The sequence below is a fragment of the Maniola hyperantus genome, chromosome 4 (assembly GCF_902806685.2).
Source record: "Maniola hyperantus chromosome 4, iAphHyp1.2, whole genome shotgun sequence".
Classification (NCBI taxonomy): domain Eukaryota; kingdom Metazoa; phylum Arthropoda; class Insecta; order Lepidoptera; family Nymphalidae; genus Maniola; species Maniola hyperantus.
In genome coordinates, this window is record NC_048539.1 from 10,857,323 (window position 1) to 10,875,481 (window position 18,159).

General features: G+C 36.7%; 2 protein-coding genes across 3 annotated transcripts in view; one reads left to right on the forward strand and one right to left on the reverse strand.

The window, feature by feature from the left end:
- The first annotated feature begins 589 nt into the window (after positions 1-589).
- The window catches only part of LOC117981933 (1-acyl-sn-glycerol-3-phosphate acyltransferase alpha-like), a 47,797-nt gene continuing 30,227 nt past the window's right edge, over positions 590-18,159 (forward strand). The window contains exon 1 of one of the 2 annotated variants that reach the window (XM_069498066.1): positions 590-939. In XM_069498066.1, coding sequence (XP_069354167.1) covers positions 846-939 — 94 coding nt within the window. In that variant the 5' untranslated portion in view covers positions 590-845. The remainder of the gene's footprint in view (positions 940-18,159) is intronic. The other variant, XM_069498067.1, reaches the window with a different exon arrangement.
- LOC117997233 (1-acyl-sn-glycerol-3-phosphate acyltransferase alpha-like) lies at positions 10,936-15,242 on the reverse strand. Its single transcript, XM_034985473.2, has 5 exons — positions 15,060-15,242; positions 13,786-13,919; positions 12,513-12,694; positions 11,566-11,734; positions 10,936-11,087 (listed from the first exon to the last, which is right to left on the reverse strand). Exons 1-5 carry the CDS (start codon positions 15,209-15,211, stop codon positions 10,936-10,938), a joined length of 789 nt encoding a protein of 262 aa, XP_034841364.2. The 5' UTR covers positions 15,212-15,242.

Consider the following 18,159-nt stretch of genomic DNA (forward strand, 5'->3'; position numbering starts at 1 on the left):
TCCTTTGAGTTATGTCGGTCGCTTTTGTTCTTCTGCAAATTTCCTCGTTCCGGATTTTATCCCTGAGAGTGATACCCAACATAGCTCGCTCCATAGCGCGCTGAGCGACTTTTAGTTTGTGGACGAGGCCAACTGTATCCACGTTTCCACTATTGAATACATTGAATTTTAAAATCGGTTTTAAAAAACTCTTAAAAAACGTATTGAAAATAAATTAAACCCAGTCTACCTAGTTGTTTATAGAAAGAAAAAATGGAATATTACCTACAAAAAAATGCAATGTGGTACCTACTGAAAAATTCAGTTTACAAAAGTTTCCATACCTCGGTTCTTTAAGCTGCACGTTGTTCTTCAGTCGGTGACTCGTAAAATATCAGGAAAATATTAACGGGAGAAATCGATTGGAAACTGGCATTGGAATAAAAAACATTCAAACAGCCTCACATCTTTCACGAGGTTGAACAAAAGTTAAGCCCATTGAAATAAACGGCGCAAAAACTTTTAATTTTTTGACTTTGCATTTTCACTTCGCATTTTATATTTTTTATATGGTTATGCTTAACTTTCAAAAATATCTTTGGATTTAAGTACTCGGCCTCTTTGCGCCTGTGACCAAGCGCACGTAATTTTCTATTGCTATTCAATCACTGAAATGGACATATAATATTATACAAGTATGCTGGAAGAGGTGTGCCATACAAAATGACAGTTATACTTTGTGCCGATTTGAAGTGCCCCACCCAGCGTACCGGGAATTAACACTTCGTGTCAATTAATGGTCTTCGTGTTGATACTATGTTAACAGATGGCTCATCACTAATATATTTCGTTCTGAGAACGCTCACATGACGTGCACAGTTGCTATCAGCGATGGCGAAAATAAGTTGCTTCCAAAACAGGTCAGCAAGTCCAGCGTAGTACCTACTTATATTTGTAGAGGTCAGTGTATTCAATCTATTGCTTTCACACTGTGAAAGTTCATTAATTATAATTATCTGTAATAAAATCATGAGCCTGATAGAAATGAATGATCAAATCTCGTCAAACGCTATATTTTCGCTCAGTCAATGGCGACATTTCGAAATTCAATTTCACTTCACCTAATGGAGATGACTCAGATTATAATGTAATTGCGAGTATTCACAAGATGGAATCGCGTTATTTAATTTCATCCATTATTTTCATCGCTTTAGTGCTGGAGAGTATTTGTGGCAATTACAAAATGCAAAGTTACTTTTCCTTTGTCGTTTAAGCATAAATAAAATTGGATCTTTCGTAACTAGCTACTCGTGAGGTAGGTACTTGTAATATTTATATTATATTATGTTATAATATTATCACGAAGCTAGCCCGCCAGCTTAAGCTGGAGATTGACTTGTAACAATTTGTTGTACTGTATCGAGTTTTAGTAATTCAAACCAAAGCGTTAGTTTGTAATGTATTATTCGCGGTGAACGCCCAGTGCTCCGCTCGACTGTCGGTTTTCTTGCGAACTTCCTTTGAGTGTTACATTACAAGTCCATGCAGGCCGCATCATTGCGAGAGCAACTCGCATGCGTAAACCTTAAAAAACCGGCCAAGTGCGAGTCAGACTCGCGCACCGAGGGTTCCGTACTACAGTCTATTTTTATGACAATTTGCACGATAAATCAGAAACTATTATGCATAAAAATAAATAAAAACCAGCGGCGCCGGCAGCAGCCGCGGGCGGCTTTTCGAGCTTTTCAAGCGTTACCTACTGGTCTTTTATTTATGTAGATAAAGTTTAAAATTCTTTTACACTGAACGTGCTCGCCGCGCCGCTGCTGGCCGCACCCGTTCCGGTGTGAATCGGCCCTTAGTTGTACGACTAATCTGAGATAGCATTTCAATCACGTAAGGATGCTAATTCTCAAAGCCAGCGTCTTGCAGTTCAGAAGTGAACAAGGTTGTTTGATTCCTGAGCACACTTTCCAAAGTAGGTACCTAACAATGAACTCAGAACATTGCGTTGGTATTGCAGCCTGTTACTACTTACAAGTATTCTCATAATAGTAATTGTATCCCGCAAAACTCAGTCCGTCAAGAGTAGCAACTCGATAAGTACACAATCTAAGTTAAATAGAAATAGAGAAATACGGTCTACAACATGAGAGTAAAACTAATTTAAATCAAATATGTATAGTTCAAACATGTAAAGACTATATAAATTAAAATCAAATATTTTATCACATTTCAAGCAGAATAAACAGGAACTCTCAGACGGCGATATCAAAAATGTTCTGATTTGCGAAGACGATAGGTACAAGAATTATTGAGAGATAAAATCTTGCCTCTTGTATTTACATGTTTGCTTGGTAACTTGTATCTACGAAAATTTTCCTGTGAGAATTATATTAATGTTTACTGATTTGTGATGGTTCCATCCAGTTCAATATACTTATAATATGTGTTTCGTTTATGTCTGAAATAAGATTTTCTTTCATTTAGATACATATACAAATAGAAGAAGCCTCAAGCTCAATGGTCAAAAGAGTGGACTAAAAACCGTAAGGTCGGCGCGGGCGGTTCAAAATCTTGATGCATATTTGGAGGGGACAGGATATATTAATCATTTAACATGGCTAATATTCTTTTAAAAAAACAGACCAAAGTTTACAAACAAACGAAATGAGTAGGAGAATTGATGTGTGAGTTGATATTCAAGAAATTGAAATCAAATATGTATAAGTAATAGTATGTAGTTTAGATAATCTAAATATTCTCACGGGGTTCCAATAAAGCCCTTGTTTGCATAACGCTGATGTTAGAATTGAATAAATTAAAACTTGTACCTTCAAGGTCTAGGCATTTTTTAGACAAGCACGCTCTAACATGTACCTTGATCCAACTTAGAGAAATTTTGTCGTCAATCGCAAGCCTATATTGCACAAAAAAAAATTACCCTTGTGCTTATTTCATGTTGAAGCTTTGTAGAATTTTACAAATATCCTGGACTTTTTTTCTTTCTCAATGCAGAAGATAACGAAGAAATAACTATTTTTATAGCTAACAAAGAAAGTTTATGGTCGGTCCTCATACAAATCGACGCAATATTCGTTCCAATTGACAAAATGATAGCCGTCCATGCCAGACTATGAATAAATAATCAATTTATCACTACGACGTAGATACTCTACAAAATAATCAAATCCACGAAATTCCATTTCCAGAGGCCAATAAATGAAAAACACAAGTTTAGCAATGTTTACTCGTACTTGTGTCAGATCCCAATCAAACATATCGTTTTCATTTCAAAATAACCCCTGTCTCATTGTAGTAAGAATCAAAATGGGTATACAAATAAACTCTTCCGCTACAGTGAAATGTGAATACTTCTTACAAATTCAGGTCCCGATGTTGCTACTAAGCAAATACCAAAGTTTCAGGGGATTCCACAGTATCTATTTTGCGGATTTGGCTAAATTGAGTTGAGATGGACGTGTGAGAAAACTTTCTGGAAATAGCTTTCTGATTAGACTTTAACTCGTAGAACTGAGACACTTATAGAATATTACATGAACTAGTTTTAGAACTAGAACTAGAAATAAATGTTTATAAAATTTACAGTAGGTAGGCATGTAACATTCCTACACTACACTGTACACCGTCTTGTGGGCCACTGAAAGCTGACACGGTTTCGTCTACGCAACTTAATCATCATGGAATTCTTCAATTGTACCTATCTATGTAAATCTACGTACATATTATGAAGTCGCAGATACCATCTAATTCTAATCTATATCTAAATCTAATCTAACCTAGGTATACAAAATTCAAAGTCCTGACTGACTGACATATATATCAACGTACAGTCCAAACCACTGGTCCTAGAGACATGAAATTTTGAGGGTGTGTTCTCAAAGAAAAGAGTAAAAGTAAACTAAAGAGTAGGTAGGTATCCACTAAGAAAGGATTTTTCGAAATTCCACCCTTAAGTGGGTTAAATAGGGGATGAATGTCCGTCATTTTTCAAGTTGAAATTTCCGTCATAAAAATTGGTATTTGGGTTTTCGGTCACTAATGAAGAAATACGTGTTCCAGGATTTTGGAAATTCACCCCCCACCTCGATTTTCTAAATTCCACCCGAGCGAAGCCGAGGCTAGTACCTAATAAATAAAGAGGAACCTCATTATTAATGCACTCACTACTTTAAAGGAAAATAAACAACGATATTATTAAATGTCGTTTATTAGTTTAAAGCTCGACGCTGAAGCGGCGAATGGCTTTGGTTTGCGCTCTGCCTCGCAATAGCATTAGCGGTACATTAGCATATCGTTCCTATTTAGCTTGCCGCGTCGTTTCACTCAAATATCGGCGTTGTTTGTTTCATGTTATTGTAAATTAAATTACCAAATCAAAAATGCTCTGACTCTTCGAAAAACTAGCTTTTGCCCGCGACTTCATCCGTATAGATTTAGGTAGGTAAGCTTAATATAGTCTTCTGTGAAAGTCTCATCAAAATCAGCTCAGTCACTATGCTAATCATACATAAAATATATAAGTGGTCTATATGGCGTTGTGGCCTTTGAGAGATAATATTATAGGACTTGTAGATATAGGTTGTCTCAGATAAAATAGTAGGTACCTACTTCTAAATACATAAAAGGAAAAGCTGACTGACTGACTGATTTATCAACGCACAGCTAAATCTACTGGATGGATCAGGATAAAAATTGGCATATAGATAGCTATTATGGCGTAGATAAATATCCGCTAAAAAGTGTTTATGAAAACAGGGGTTTGAAATTTGTGTAATCCACGCGGACGAAATAGCTAGTTAAAATTGAATTCCAACTCCAGCTCAAAACCATTAAATAGGTAATTTTTTTAGCTTAGGTTTTCGAAAAGCGTGAGGTAAACTAAGTTTACTAGATATGCTAGCTAAACTCTAACACAATTTCTAATAAACTGCACCTGCGAGGCGCATCATAAAACCCTATACCCACTTAGTTGAACATGAAATCCCGGCCAGTAAAACAGTGGCATAAAAAAACAGATACAATATCGTAAAAAATATACAAGGATAAATATATTCAGAGAGGCCTAACCAAAACTCTCAAACATAAAAATGAAATTCTGTGAAATTGTTACAAGTTACAAATAAACGAAGGGATCAAAATGATGCTCAGCACGAGTGCTTACTTGAAAAATAAACCCAGTGCTATTCTAGAATGAGTTTGCTTTCTTATCAGCGTCGTGCAGCCGTCCTAAACAAATAGGAGCCAATTGGAAAATTTTCTTTTAAATTCTCAACTTGAATTATATTGTTAGTTATCTTCTGTTTTATTTCAGACGGTGATCACATCTGGTGTTTATTCAAACAAACTCAAACGTACCTACTTATTGGTTCGAAGCGGCGTTATTTTGCGGCAGTCCATGATACACAAGGAACAACAGGCTAAGTTCGCTGTAATCCGCCGAAACAGACCAATTTGTATCGAATAACGTGTGGCATACGATATACCCCGTCCGCCCTGCTACTACTAAACATGCAGAAAACTAGCAAGCAACTAAGTAAGGAATATGCACCACACAACACCAGACAGGTGTAGCATATAATAATTTGTGTGGTGGTTGTTAGGCGCTTGCTTTTCCTACATGTTTAGTTTCGTAGAACGGTGAAGAAGGAACAAGGTTGTGAAGATCCTAAGCAACCTCTCAGAAGGATTGCGGCGCTTGCACCCGCTTCGCAACCGTCATCACAAAAAAAATGAAAATGCACAAATAATTTTAGTAGAGTAAGAGGTTATATGAAAGGGATTTATCTGTATATTCTAAAACAGGTTTTTATTTATTTTTACGCATAATAGTTTTTATTTATCGTACAGAATGTCGAAAAAATACGACTGGATTAAGGAACCCACGCCACGGTGCGCGAGTCTTGGCGAGGTTGGCTGGTTTTTATAAAAAACTTCACTCGTTTACAAAAAAAAAAAAGAAACCACGTCGAATCATTCCCACAGCCCACAGGTACATTATATTGTTAGAAGTCCGATAAAAAACGGGGTTATAACAACTGCGGTCATCCCATAGGAAATAACCGTTGATAGGCCAGGCTGCAAACTTCCATTTCAACTGATATATAATTGAGAGAAATAAGGAAAAAGGAAATATGAATCACATCCCTTTACACATAACATGAGTGGCTATACGTTTAGGTAATCATTGGTTTTTTTTATAAAAATAGGACCTGAGTAACGATTCGAATGCAGTAAGTATGGTTAGTAAACCTTGAATTATGAATTTAAAACTGCATTGTGATACTTTCTCGAAAAATATCCCGCAAAAAGATACATTTCAATTTACTCATAACAAGAAAAAGGTGCATTTTGTACAATAAGTATTCTACCTAGTCCTAGTGAGATGAGCACTTCGCAAGTTTAATCACAGTATAAAGATAAATTATCTTTACTCTGTGCTTTAATCCCCCCCCCTAAATGTGCCTTAAGTAAGGCTTAAGGCATATTCAAGATTCTAATATTTAAATGTGAATATGTGTCTGTCTATCTGGCTGCTACCTTTTCACGGCTCACTCGCTTAACCCATTTTGACGAAATTTGCTACAGAGATAGCTTCCATCCCGGGGATGGATATTGGCTACTTAGAACCCCGGAAAATAAAAGAGCTCCCACGGGATTTAAGAAAAAAATTAAATTCACATGCATGAAGTTGGATAAGGCATCATCTACTTGCTAGTTGCTACACAGTCAGCTTGCATCCTGGAAATAGATCCTACTTACTTTTTATCCCGGAAAATCAAAGAGTTCCCACGAGATTTTTAATAACCGAAATCCACGTGAACGAAGTCGCATGCCCGCGACTTCGTTCGCGTGGATATCTAGTGTAAACCATACTTCCATGCTAATATTCTAAATTTGAAAGTGCGTCTGTCTGTCTGTCTGTCTACTAGCTGAAATTTGGTACAGAGTTAGCTTACATTCCGGGGAAGGACATAGGCTACTTTTTATCCCGGAAAATATAAGAGCTCCCACGGGATTTTTAAAAACCTAAATTTACGCGGATGAAGTCACGGGCATCATCAGGTAAGCAATCAATAAAAATTAAAGAAATCACACTATAATGCTATAGCATTTTCCTATTTTTAACCGACTTCAAAAAAAGGAGGAGGTTCTCAATTCGTCGGAATCTTTTTTTTTTTTTTTTTTTTTTTTTATTTTTTATGTATGTTCCCCGATTACTCGAAAACGCCTAGACCGATTTTGAAAATTCTTTTTTTGTTTGAAAGGGTATACTTCAAAGTTGGTCCCATTTCAATTTGGTGAAGATCTGATGAACATCTTCGAAGATAGATACTGGAACTCCTCAACGGATAAGAGTAAATTGCTCGCGATCAGTGTAATAGCTTAGTAAACAGTAGACTTTTAACCAGTAATAGCATAATTCCATGGGGCCACTAAAAATTGTGAAATAAAATTTTTTTACAAAAAAAATAAAAACCGACTTCGTTACACAAACACTAAAAATTGAAAAATAATTTAATTTATTACCGAATGTATTATGTATACAAGAGTTAATATAGTTCCATAATAATATTTTTTGGGGTCGGTGCCAATGAGGTGCCATGGTGGAGTCCCATAAAAATATGAAGTCTAGACGATTCGCGAAAGCTAATTGGCACCGGCACCAAAAAGTATTATTATGGAACTATATTAACTCTTGTATACATAATACATTCGGTAATAAATTAAATTATTTTTCAATTTTTAGTGTTTGTGTAACGAAGTCGGTTTTTATTTTTTTTGTTTTCAATAAATAATTTGGTTTTGATTTTGACTTTGAAAGAACAAATTATTTGATTATTTTTTGTTTTAACCACCGCCAACATTTTGGCAAGATACCTAGGTAGTACGTGACAGGTCGAGATGGCTAACAGGGGGGGGGACGCCCTGCACACCCGCACATCCCCCGCGCTAACCCGGTGAGGGATAGCGCGGGTGATGTGCGGATGTGCGGGGCGTCCCTCCGCCTCATTCTCCGATTGCCATCTCGACCTGTCACGTATCCTACGGCCACCTGCGAGACTGAAAAATTAATTTCAAGCAATAGAAACAAAGCGCTTTACAGCAATAAATTGTAACATTGTGCAGATTTATTGCACCATTTGAACTTCCTAACAATGTAATTTAATAAAAAACTTCCTTCTTGAATATTTACGAGAGCACGTTGCAACTCACAATGAGAGTATTCAGGCATTTATTTTTACAAAAGTAATCTGTACGCTTAGTATAAGATTTTACGTCTCACCAAACGTTGCTAGAATTAGAGAGTCGAAACCCAATAACGTCAAAGTAAAATGGACCTAAGGCGCCTTGAATTGAAGTCAAAAATTCAATGCCACTGATTTTAATTTCGCAACGTTTCCGCTTGGCGCTGGCTGTAGATATGTAGGCAAACTTGAGCTTTAAAACAAGGCAGTTAAGATCCAGTTTACTATAACGCGGAAGTCTTTCAACATTCGAATACCTACTATCAACGTTGGTGAGACATAAAATCTCGTACTAAGCGTACTGCTGTCAGGCTTTTTTCACTCAACTGATTCATCACTACCACTGAAATTTAAAACATGCTGTAGGTCTGCTTAGTAAAATTGCGTTTGTGTGTGAGTAGGTACCTACTGTGAACGTGCCAGCTCTTGTTGACCAACCTATACCAACTAGAATTCGATTTGAGTCTGCCTCCACACTGTTGATCTATTGAGAATATTTCAAATCCACTATCTATCAATTCGCAGCATTCACCCTTTTCAACGGATTTTTCAAAATATTTTCAAAAGAATTTTAAAATTTTACTTTTGAAAGCGCAACGAAAAACAAAAATCTAAAGCATTCGTCGTTCCCGGCTCTGTTGTTCAGTGTCCCGTTAGAACATATAAAATATTTGAAGTCACAAGTATGCCAGGCACTTGTTTTTAAATGCAACTGTCTCGTTCAAAAATACATGGTAACATTATTTTATAGTTGTTGGGCTAGAAAACTCCCAAGCTAGAGCCGTGATGAGTGTGTTATGTATCTATGGTGTTAACAGTTTTTTTTAAAAAAGCAAACTTTCCAAGAATTTTCAATACTAGGTATGTTGTTTTTCAATTTACCTAAAAGTTGTTTACTTTTTCACAGCATCGCTAATACTTGTTTTTTACCTGTAGTAGGTAGGCAAGGAAAGGAAGGAAGGGCATCCTTTAATTTATTATTACAAGGGAAAAACATTTTTATAAAGAAGATACTTACTTTATTTTCTTTTCAGCACACGTTACCTTTTGAATACTTAAGTAAGCACTCAAGTCGTAGTAATTTAAATAATTTAAATGTAACATCATCCCAATGTTGCTCTTTAATTATTTTAGTGCTTCAAAAATATAGCGTAATATCTGTCAATAAGGTACCTACATTTATTTATTGTTTATACCTTGAAATATTTATGACGTATAAATAGTTATGTGCATTCAATATTAGCTGGTGTGCTTCCACTTGAGACATCAATAGGATTACATTCGACATGCCAGGTAAACAATAGGGGTAATAAACCAAACACTCATAGAGCCCATTCATTTTTAAAGGAGCCGGTTCAACCTTATATATTTTGTTACAAACCAACCAGTGTTGATAATTTTTGATAATTTTGAATTCACCCGCCACGACTTAATCCTATTGTTATTGCTAATAATGTCTCAAGTGGAAACACGCCAGTTAATATTGGATGCACTATAAACACTTGCAAAATACTTGCGGCGTCTCAAACGGTTTTGATACTTTCCCTATGTTATCTTCCGGCTCCTTTAAAAATGAATGGGCTCTATGAGTGTTTGGTTTATTACCGCTATTTTATTACGTTCAAGTGGAAACGCGTCAGTTAATATTGAATCTACTATAGGTATTTGCCGGGATGTTACGGACATTGTCGAACACACTGTAAATACATTATAAGTACTTACCTGCTTTAAATGTAGGTATATTTATTTCATTAGAAGCAAATCAAAACGTGAACATGGTAAAAAGGTACCAACGTGGAGAAGTTGGTGGAAATAATTTAAATAAAGACATAATTACCTAAACAATTAAGATGAAACTGCATGACAAATTCACACGCACACTGATACAAGATAATACTAATATTTCCTTGAATTGTCTTTGGAAAATCAAAGAGTTCCCACGGGATTTTAAAAACCAAAATCCACGTAGATGAAGTCGCGAGCATCATCTAGTAATAATATAAAATGAAATTTAAAATAGAAGTCCGGAACGAACGTAAAAAGTATGGAGCCATGTATTATTATTTTATTATTTGTATTGCTATAATCCATACTAATAACTTAATACGAAAGTATGTTTGTCTGTCAATTAATAATACATACAAGAGGTATGTATTGTATGTCGGGGATGCAAGCTATCTATGTAAGTAAAAATAAAATTAAAATCAATAAAATTCAGAACAGTGACAAGATAACAAGTACCTACGTACACAGATATAATCTTACTTTACTAAGTACAATTTGTAACAGATATAAATTAGGGTATTTTTTCCAATTAACTCAGAATCTTGGGTAAATTGAGATCAAGCATGAGATAAATAATGAAAGATTTTTGCTACCTACTGCATCGATTGTGCACTACGACGCGACTGTCGCAATAGTAGCGAGGCGTTGTAGACGGAAGTATAGTCCGCCCGCCACAGGTTGAGATGGTGATCGGGGTATGAGGTGAGGGGGCGCCCCGCACATCACTCGCGCTCGTCCGCACCGGGCTAGCCCGGGGGCTTTGCGGATGTGCGGGGCCGTCCCGATTGAAATTTCAACCTGTCGCGTACTATACACGGGCCAGCGATGCATCGCAACTGTAACGCGACCTATGCGACTGTACAGCTACTTTATAGCTGCAAAAAGACCGCTGAAAGCCCGATTAGTTTGCTGCTAGGGAAGCTGTCACTTCTTTTCCTAGTTCTAGATAGGTAACCTCCATCATTTTCTGAACTCTGTCCAAGAGTTCTGGCAAGTCGTCCATTGTTAATCCCTCAGTAGGCACAGGTTCTAGACACTGAATTATCGCGTAACCTGAAAGTAGAGAATTTTTTTTCACGTTCACCTATTTTTTATGTACCTAAGTATAAAATATTCAATGAACAAGAGTGAAAAAGATCAAACTCAATCATGTTATGACGGTTAAAAAATTTAATTACGTATCAGCCCCGCAACTGCTAATGCGCGTGGCCTCCATTTTAGTGACGTCAGCACTAGACTGAAGTTTCGAGCTGATGGTATATTTTTATTTCGGCTGACGTCAAAATGACGTCATTTCGATGTTAATGAGACATGGTTCCAGCGCAATAGCAATTTACGGGATTTATACAAGCTCACGTCTCTGTTATCAAATGTAATTAAATAATTAATTATTTATAGGGCACTTTTTTGACACTATAATAATGATTTAAAATTATAAGATAATTTGACAAAAAAAATTACATTGGCCATTTAAAATTATTAAACTGAAATTTTTTAATTACCTAATGAAGTTAAAAATTATAATCCCTACCTTTGTTAAAAATACGTTTTTTTCCATCTAAGAAATAATATGGTGATATAACCACAGGTATGATTGGAACTTGACAAGCAATCGCCACGTTAAAAGCACCTTTTCTAAAAGGCTGCAGTTTGTCAGAAGTCTTATTCCTCGTTCCTTCAGGAAACATCCAAATTTTTGACTGGAATATAACAAATTATATCATTAATTTATAGTTACAGTACATATAGCTTTATTATATCGATGTCATAGAGAGAGAGAAAGTCAGCGCGTGCCAGACCTTCGTTATTTTATAAAAGCTAAAAGTTTCGCTGATCGTTCCTCCCTGTGTTGGGGACGTATTGTCGATCGTCGATCAGCGACTAAGTACTAGGGTCATTCAATAAGTAAAGAGACAAATGGCTATAGCTCAAAAACGGTTGAAATTGTTCTGAATGACATTGTGAACAGTTCCAACACTTACTTGAACTTCCTCAGCTATCATTTCAACAGTAATTCTTCTGTTATCACGAATAAGTCCGTCAATCCTCGATTTCAACGAGGGACCAGAAACTTCTACTGGACCTCCACAACGGGGTTCATCACCTACACTTGTTCGGCCACTTTTAAACCGTACCCACTTTTACAAGTTTTACCGTACTGTATCAACATTCTAGAAAAAATTGCACTTGGTTTTACACCTTCTGCGACTAAAAATCTAGTGACTGAGCGCTGCTCTTCTAAGGTGCAATCTTCTAGTGGACTTGCTATGGTGAATTAAAAAATTTGAGGTTATGTTGACATAAAAATGACGAAACAGCTGATCAGAGCATATCCCAAGGTTGCCAACTAACACCCCTGAAAAGATTGTACACATTCATGGAATAGTTTTAAAATTATAGAATTTGTCTCTTTACTTATTGAATGATCCTCGTATATGAAGTTTGGATCCTGGTGGCTGTGTTAGAACTCCCTATTACCTTATTTTTGAACAGAACAGCGGCCTCTGCGTTCAAGGTATTGTGGGCGGCTGCGGGGTTTCTTCTATCGATGAAAATGCATCCATTAAGATAAGCAGCCAACCCGAACGGAAATAAATACAGAATTTCTTTTTTGCACACAGGCGCCATTTTTGTGGCGACATGGCATAGGCTGAACATGGCTAAAATCAAAAATTGTGTAATTATTATTTAGTTTCGCAGATTCGAAAACTTTTTTAGTTAAATACCTACGTATTTAACTAAAAAAGTTTTAAACTAAAACCCAACCCCTCGTCATTGCACCAACACATTCCCATTTCCTTCAAGCAAGCAAGGCAAGCTGGTCGATTTTTTAGGGTTCCGTACCTCAAAAGGAAAAACGGAACCCTTATAAGTCTTATGACTCGGAATTTGTTGTCTGTCTGTCAAGAAACCTATAGGGTAGGTAGGTAAGTACCTAATACCCGTTGACCTAGAATCATAAAATTTGGCAGTAGGTATATTTTAGTAGGTCTGCACACATAAATGAAAAAAATCTGAAAATCGTGAATCTGTGGTTACATCACAAAAAAAAATTAAAATGTGTTCGTGAACAAATAATTATTATTTTCAACTTTCAAAGTAAGATTAATATACCTACCGAGTGAGGTATCATAATATTATGAAAGGTCTTTACCTGTACATTCAAAGCCAGACTTTCATTCATTCTTTTGCATAATAGTTTTTGATTTATCGTGCAGAATGTCAAAAAAATACGACTGTAGTACGGAACCCTCGGTGCGCGAGTCTGACTCTCACTTAATGGGTTGATCATGATGATGACAATTTCAGTTCTGGTGATTGACTGAATTTTTGGCTGATTTTCTTGCTGCAACAATGCAGCCTTGATTTCAGCCAATAGTGACAGAATATCAGTCAGTGATTGCGAACTATAGGTCCGCGATAGGTTGAGATGGCAATTGGGGTATGAGGCAGGGGACGCTCCGTACACCCACACGTCACCCGCACTCGCCTGCACCGGGTTAGCGCAGGGGCTGTGCGGGTGTGCAAGGCGTTCCCTCCCCGATTGCCATCTCGACCTGCTTCTAGGCAAGCACGCTCCATCTTAGGCTGCATCATCACTTGCTACCAGGTCTGATTGCTAAGCGCTCGTCTATAAAAAAACACCGTATTATTATCCCAAGAAAACATCCAAAATATCTGATTAATGGAAAGGGGTTACGAGTTACGACGCAGAGAGAGAGAGAGAATATTAGCATGTGAAAACTCTTACCTAGAATATCAAGAGCAGACTGATGGTTTGATATTACAACTGCACCTGTTTCTTCTAAGAGATTTTTTTCATTTCTATGTTCCCATTTTACATCTAACACCTTCGCAACATGCTGCATTATCCGTGCCATTAAACTGGGAACATGAAAATATAGAGTTACTTTTACCACAACTACTACTATACGCGACATTGTCAAAATGGCAATCGGGGTGGGGACGCCCCGCACACCAGCACAGTCCCCCGCGCTAACCCGGTGCTAGATAGCACGGGTGAAGTGTCGGTGTGCGGAGAGTCCCCCCGCCCGCCTCATATCCCGATTGCCATCACGACCTGCCGCATACTAAGTATGCATTACCTACCTACCACTTCCTTAAATGATTACTGATGATGATGACATATTATATTTTTGCAAATTCCGATTTTCGAAAAAGATTTTCCGTCATAAAAAGTATTTATTATAAGCTAGGTATCGCCATTCCTAATTTCAAATCGGTGCAGTCATAGAGTAGGATGTATCATGCATGGTGCAATCATTGCAGCGTGAAGGAGTGACAAATATCCAAACATCCATAATTTCATATTATGTATTTAAAAGTAAGATAACATGAATCTTGAGACTTGACCTTATTTTGAATTCGGTAAAAAACCTCCAAACCTTCTCTAAGGAATTGGTAAAGACCCCATGGGTACAACGTAGTATAGGTACCTATCATAAATGAATAAATAAATATGTAAACAACCGTAAGATATCATCATTATTAGGTAAAATTACTATAATAAGAAAATTACTATAAAGGTATGATTCCGAACCACGCTGCACGCAGCAGTGCTACCGCAACAGTGCTGTCGCGGCACTACTGGTCCCCATACAATCTCTATATAAGCTTTTAGCTTATATGAGATTACATTCCGAGCTAGGCAGCAATGTCGCGGCAGCAATGTAGCGGAACATTGCTGCCTAGCTCGGAATGTAATCTCATAATATAAGCTTATAAATATAGAGATTGTATGGGGACCAGTAGTGCCGCGACAGCACTGCTGCGTGCAGCGTGGTTCGAAATCACAACTTAATAAGAAAATTACTATAATGAGAAAATTCATTCTAGACGGTTTTTGTCCTTGTATTGTATTTTTTTATGTTAGTAGTTAGTAGGTACGTATCTAGGTAGGTAAAACGTTTGTCCATAGGAGGCACAAACCACTTCAAACGTTTTTTTTGGTTCCATAAGTTCAAAACTGCATAAGCCAAGAAAAAAGATCTACTAAGTACTTACTTTCCATTCCTGAGGTTTCTAGGGCTTATAGCTAGATACGGTATCAATACAACTGAAATAATCTGTGAGCTGATGATGTAGAAACCGAATTTAGCGTAATATATCACATAATCTGGTAATTCACACAATATAAATTTCCATATAAGGTACATCACTAATAAATAAAAAATGTACACAGGAATATCCCACATTGTTCCCTTTAATGAGTAGGTAAAGAACTATAATTTCAACAATCACAAAAGTTTTTTTAGTTAAAATAAAAAACTCTTTGATTTTTGCCTCAATTTTAACACTGTCTTGTTTATTGGATATTCTAACAGCGAATGTTATTATTTTTGTTGCGCGTCAGCCAAAAACAAGTTAACGAATGTTGTTCTCGTAAACCTTGTATATTTCCTCGCTTAAAGTACAGTTTCAAGCAAAGTACAACTCGCGCGACTTTATCACCATTTAATTAATAAATGAGTGGATTTCAACAGATCGTGCATTACCGTATACAGTTTACAAATTATTTTAGTCTGCAGCAATATTCAATCGCATCGAGCGCATCGAAGAAATACTGATAACATCAGCAAAAGTCGGCGCTGACGTACATGATATCTCCGCTCACGCAACTTAATAGTGTACCTGAAAAATGGGTGGCGTAAGCTTTTTTGGTTCAGCGCATGGTTTGTATAGTGCTAATTCTCTTGATATGAGTGATTCAAGACGAAGTATTACGTATAAGTTAGATTCATAAATTGTTTTGTGTTAATTTGTTGAAATGTGACGATAATATTGTTCAGGACTTTCATCGAAAATACTGTCTTATTCTTTTGAAATATAACAAGATTACCACACTGACACCACATTAGTATATCTACATTGCACCCATGCGAAGCCGGGGCGGGTCGCTAGACCTACCCTATCCGTGGAATAAAGTAAGTATAGCGCTCTTTCTATTTGAGTTTACGTAACAGATCGCTATACTAACATATCCACGGAATGAAGTTAGCATAGCAATCTCTCTGTTTTTGTATGGAATTACGTAAAAGCGAGAGAGAAGACTAACTTCATTCCATGGATAGGGCTTATGGCTGCGAGTTGCGATTAATGCGACGTCTCTAAACGTTACGGGCAATGACTCTGGGCTTAACCGTGATGCTGGAATTGTACCTTAAGATTTCCCTGATAACATACAAAAAACAATAAATAATCTGATGAGAATGATAAAAAATATTAACTCGTTAGTGATTCGAATTAAATAGTATGTTTAAAACTTATTTCATACAAAGGAAGGGATTTAAAAATAAAAATAAACCGGCCAAGTGCGAGTCAGGCTCGCGCAACTAGGGTTCCGTACTACAGTCGTATTTTTTCGACATTTTGCACGATAATTCAAAAACTATTAAGTACCTACTATGCCTAAAAATAAATAACAATCTGTTTTAGAATATACAGGTAAAGCTACTAGATATGATATCCCACTTGGTATATTAATATTATTTTGAAAGTTGAAATACTAAAATTATTTACTAGATGACGCCCGCGACTTCGTCCGCGTGGATTTAAGTTTTATAAATTGGGAACTCTTTTTTTACGGGATAAAAATGCCTATATCAATTTCCGGGATGCAAGCTACCTCTGTACCAAATTTCATACAAATCGGTTTAACGGATGGACCTTTAAGAGTCCCGTGGGAAGTCTTTGATTTACCGGGATTAAAAGTAGCCTATGTCACTCTCCAGGTCTTTATCTATACGCATGAAAAAAATCACGTCAATCCATTACAGCGTTGCGACGTGATTGAATGACAAATCAACAAACCAATAAACCAACAAACCAATTAACCTACAAACCAACAAAGCAACAAACAAACACACTTTCGCATTTATAATATGTCTCCCATCCAGCATAATGCTGCAGCAAGCTGCAGCGGTTTCCAGCGGGCGATAATAAGCGATACTTATCCATTTTACTTAATTTTTATAAACCGTCGCGTCGGTTTATTAATAAAGAAGCTCCCGCGGTATAATCCGTGAGGCTGTTCAATTTTACAACCGCCTACAATTTAAACAATCATAAAGTTTGCAGCTATCGTGATTGCTGTTTCATATTCAACGATCACTTCGTTCGAAATATTTACATCAACTTGTATGGGAATTGACGTGTGGTATATTTTGTTCGTAATTCATTTTTCCGTTTGCCTGATTTCTCTCAATACGGTAGATATACTCGGGACACTTACTTATATAATATGTCGCAGTCACATACCACTCACATACACTCTTACAGCCGTACTCAGAGTCGCTAATCGTTACTTAAGACTGAGTTAAAACGAGACAGATTTATGAGAGCGATATAGCTCTGTCTCGTTTTAACTAAACTTAAGTAACAATTAAGCGACTCTGAGTAGGGCTGTTAAACTTTAAACTTTTAGGGCGTCTGGCAGGGAGTTTCCACGACACTAAAATTAAAAAGTAAAGTAAAATATGCTTTATTATACACCAAAACAAAAGACATATAACAAAGATAGCATGTACAATAGGCGGCCTTATCGCTAAAATAGCGATCTCTTCCAGGCAACCTTAGGGTAGAGGATACATCAAGTAAGGAGGAACAGTAAGTAAGAGAGGAATAGACGACAGATAAGTGAAATAAAAAGCAAAAATAAATAAATAAACACATCAAATGGAGGATAAATAAAATAGCTTCAATTTTGTTTTAAAAATTGATAGTGATTGAGACTGTTTGATATCCAAGGGGAGAGAGTTCCATAGCAGTATAGCGGTAGCAGTAAATGATTTAGCATAATAAGAAGAGGAGTGTGTAGGAACTTTCAGGCTTCACTAAGTGTATTGTCTGGCAATGCATGACGTGATTTCTAATACTATTCTGAAGAAAATATAAAACTACGTAGAATCACCGAATATTTCAAACAGGAAATATTAATAAAATGTATAGGTATAGGACTGTGTGCTGGAAAATTTGATTTGTAAAGTTTGAACATGTTTGTTTGAGAAACACGAACACAGAGCAGTCTACCATAACGCCAGGTTCATAGTTTCAAAGTTCAACACTTATTGCAATCGAAACTTTGGTACCTAGTACCTACGTACAT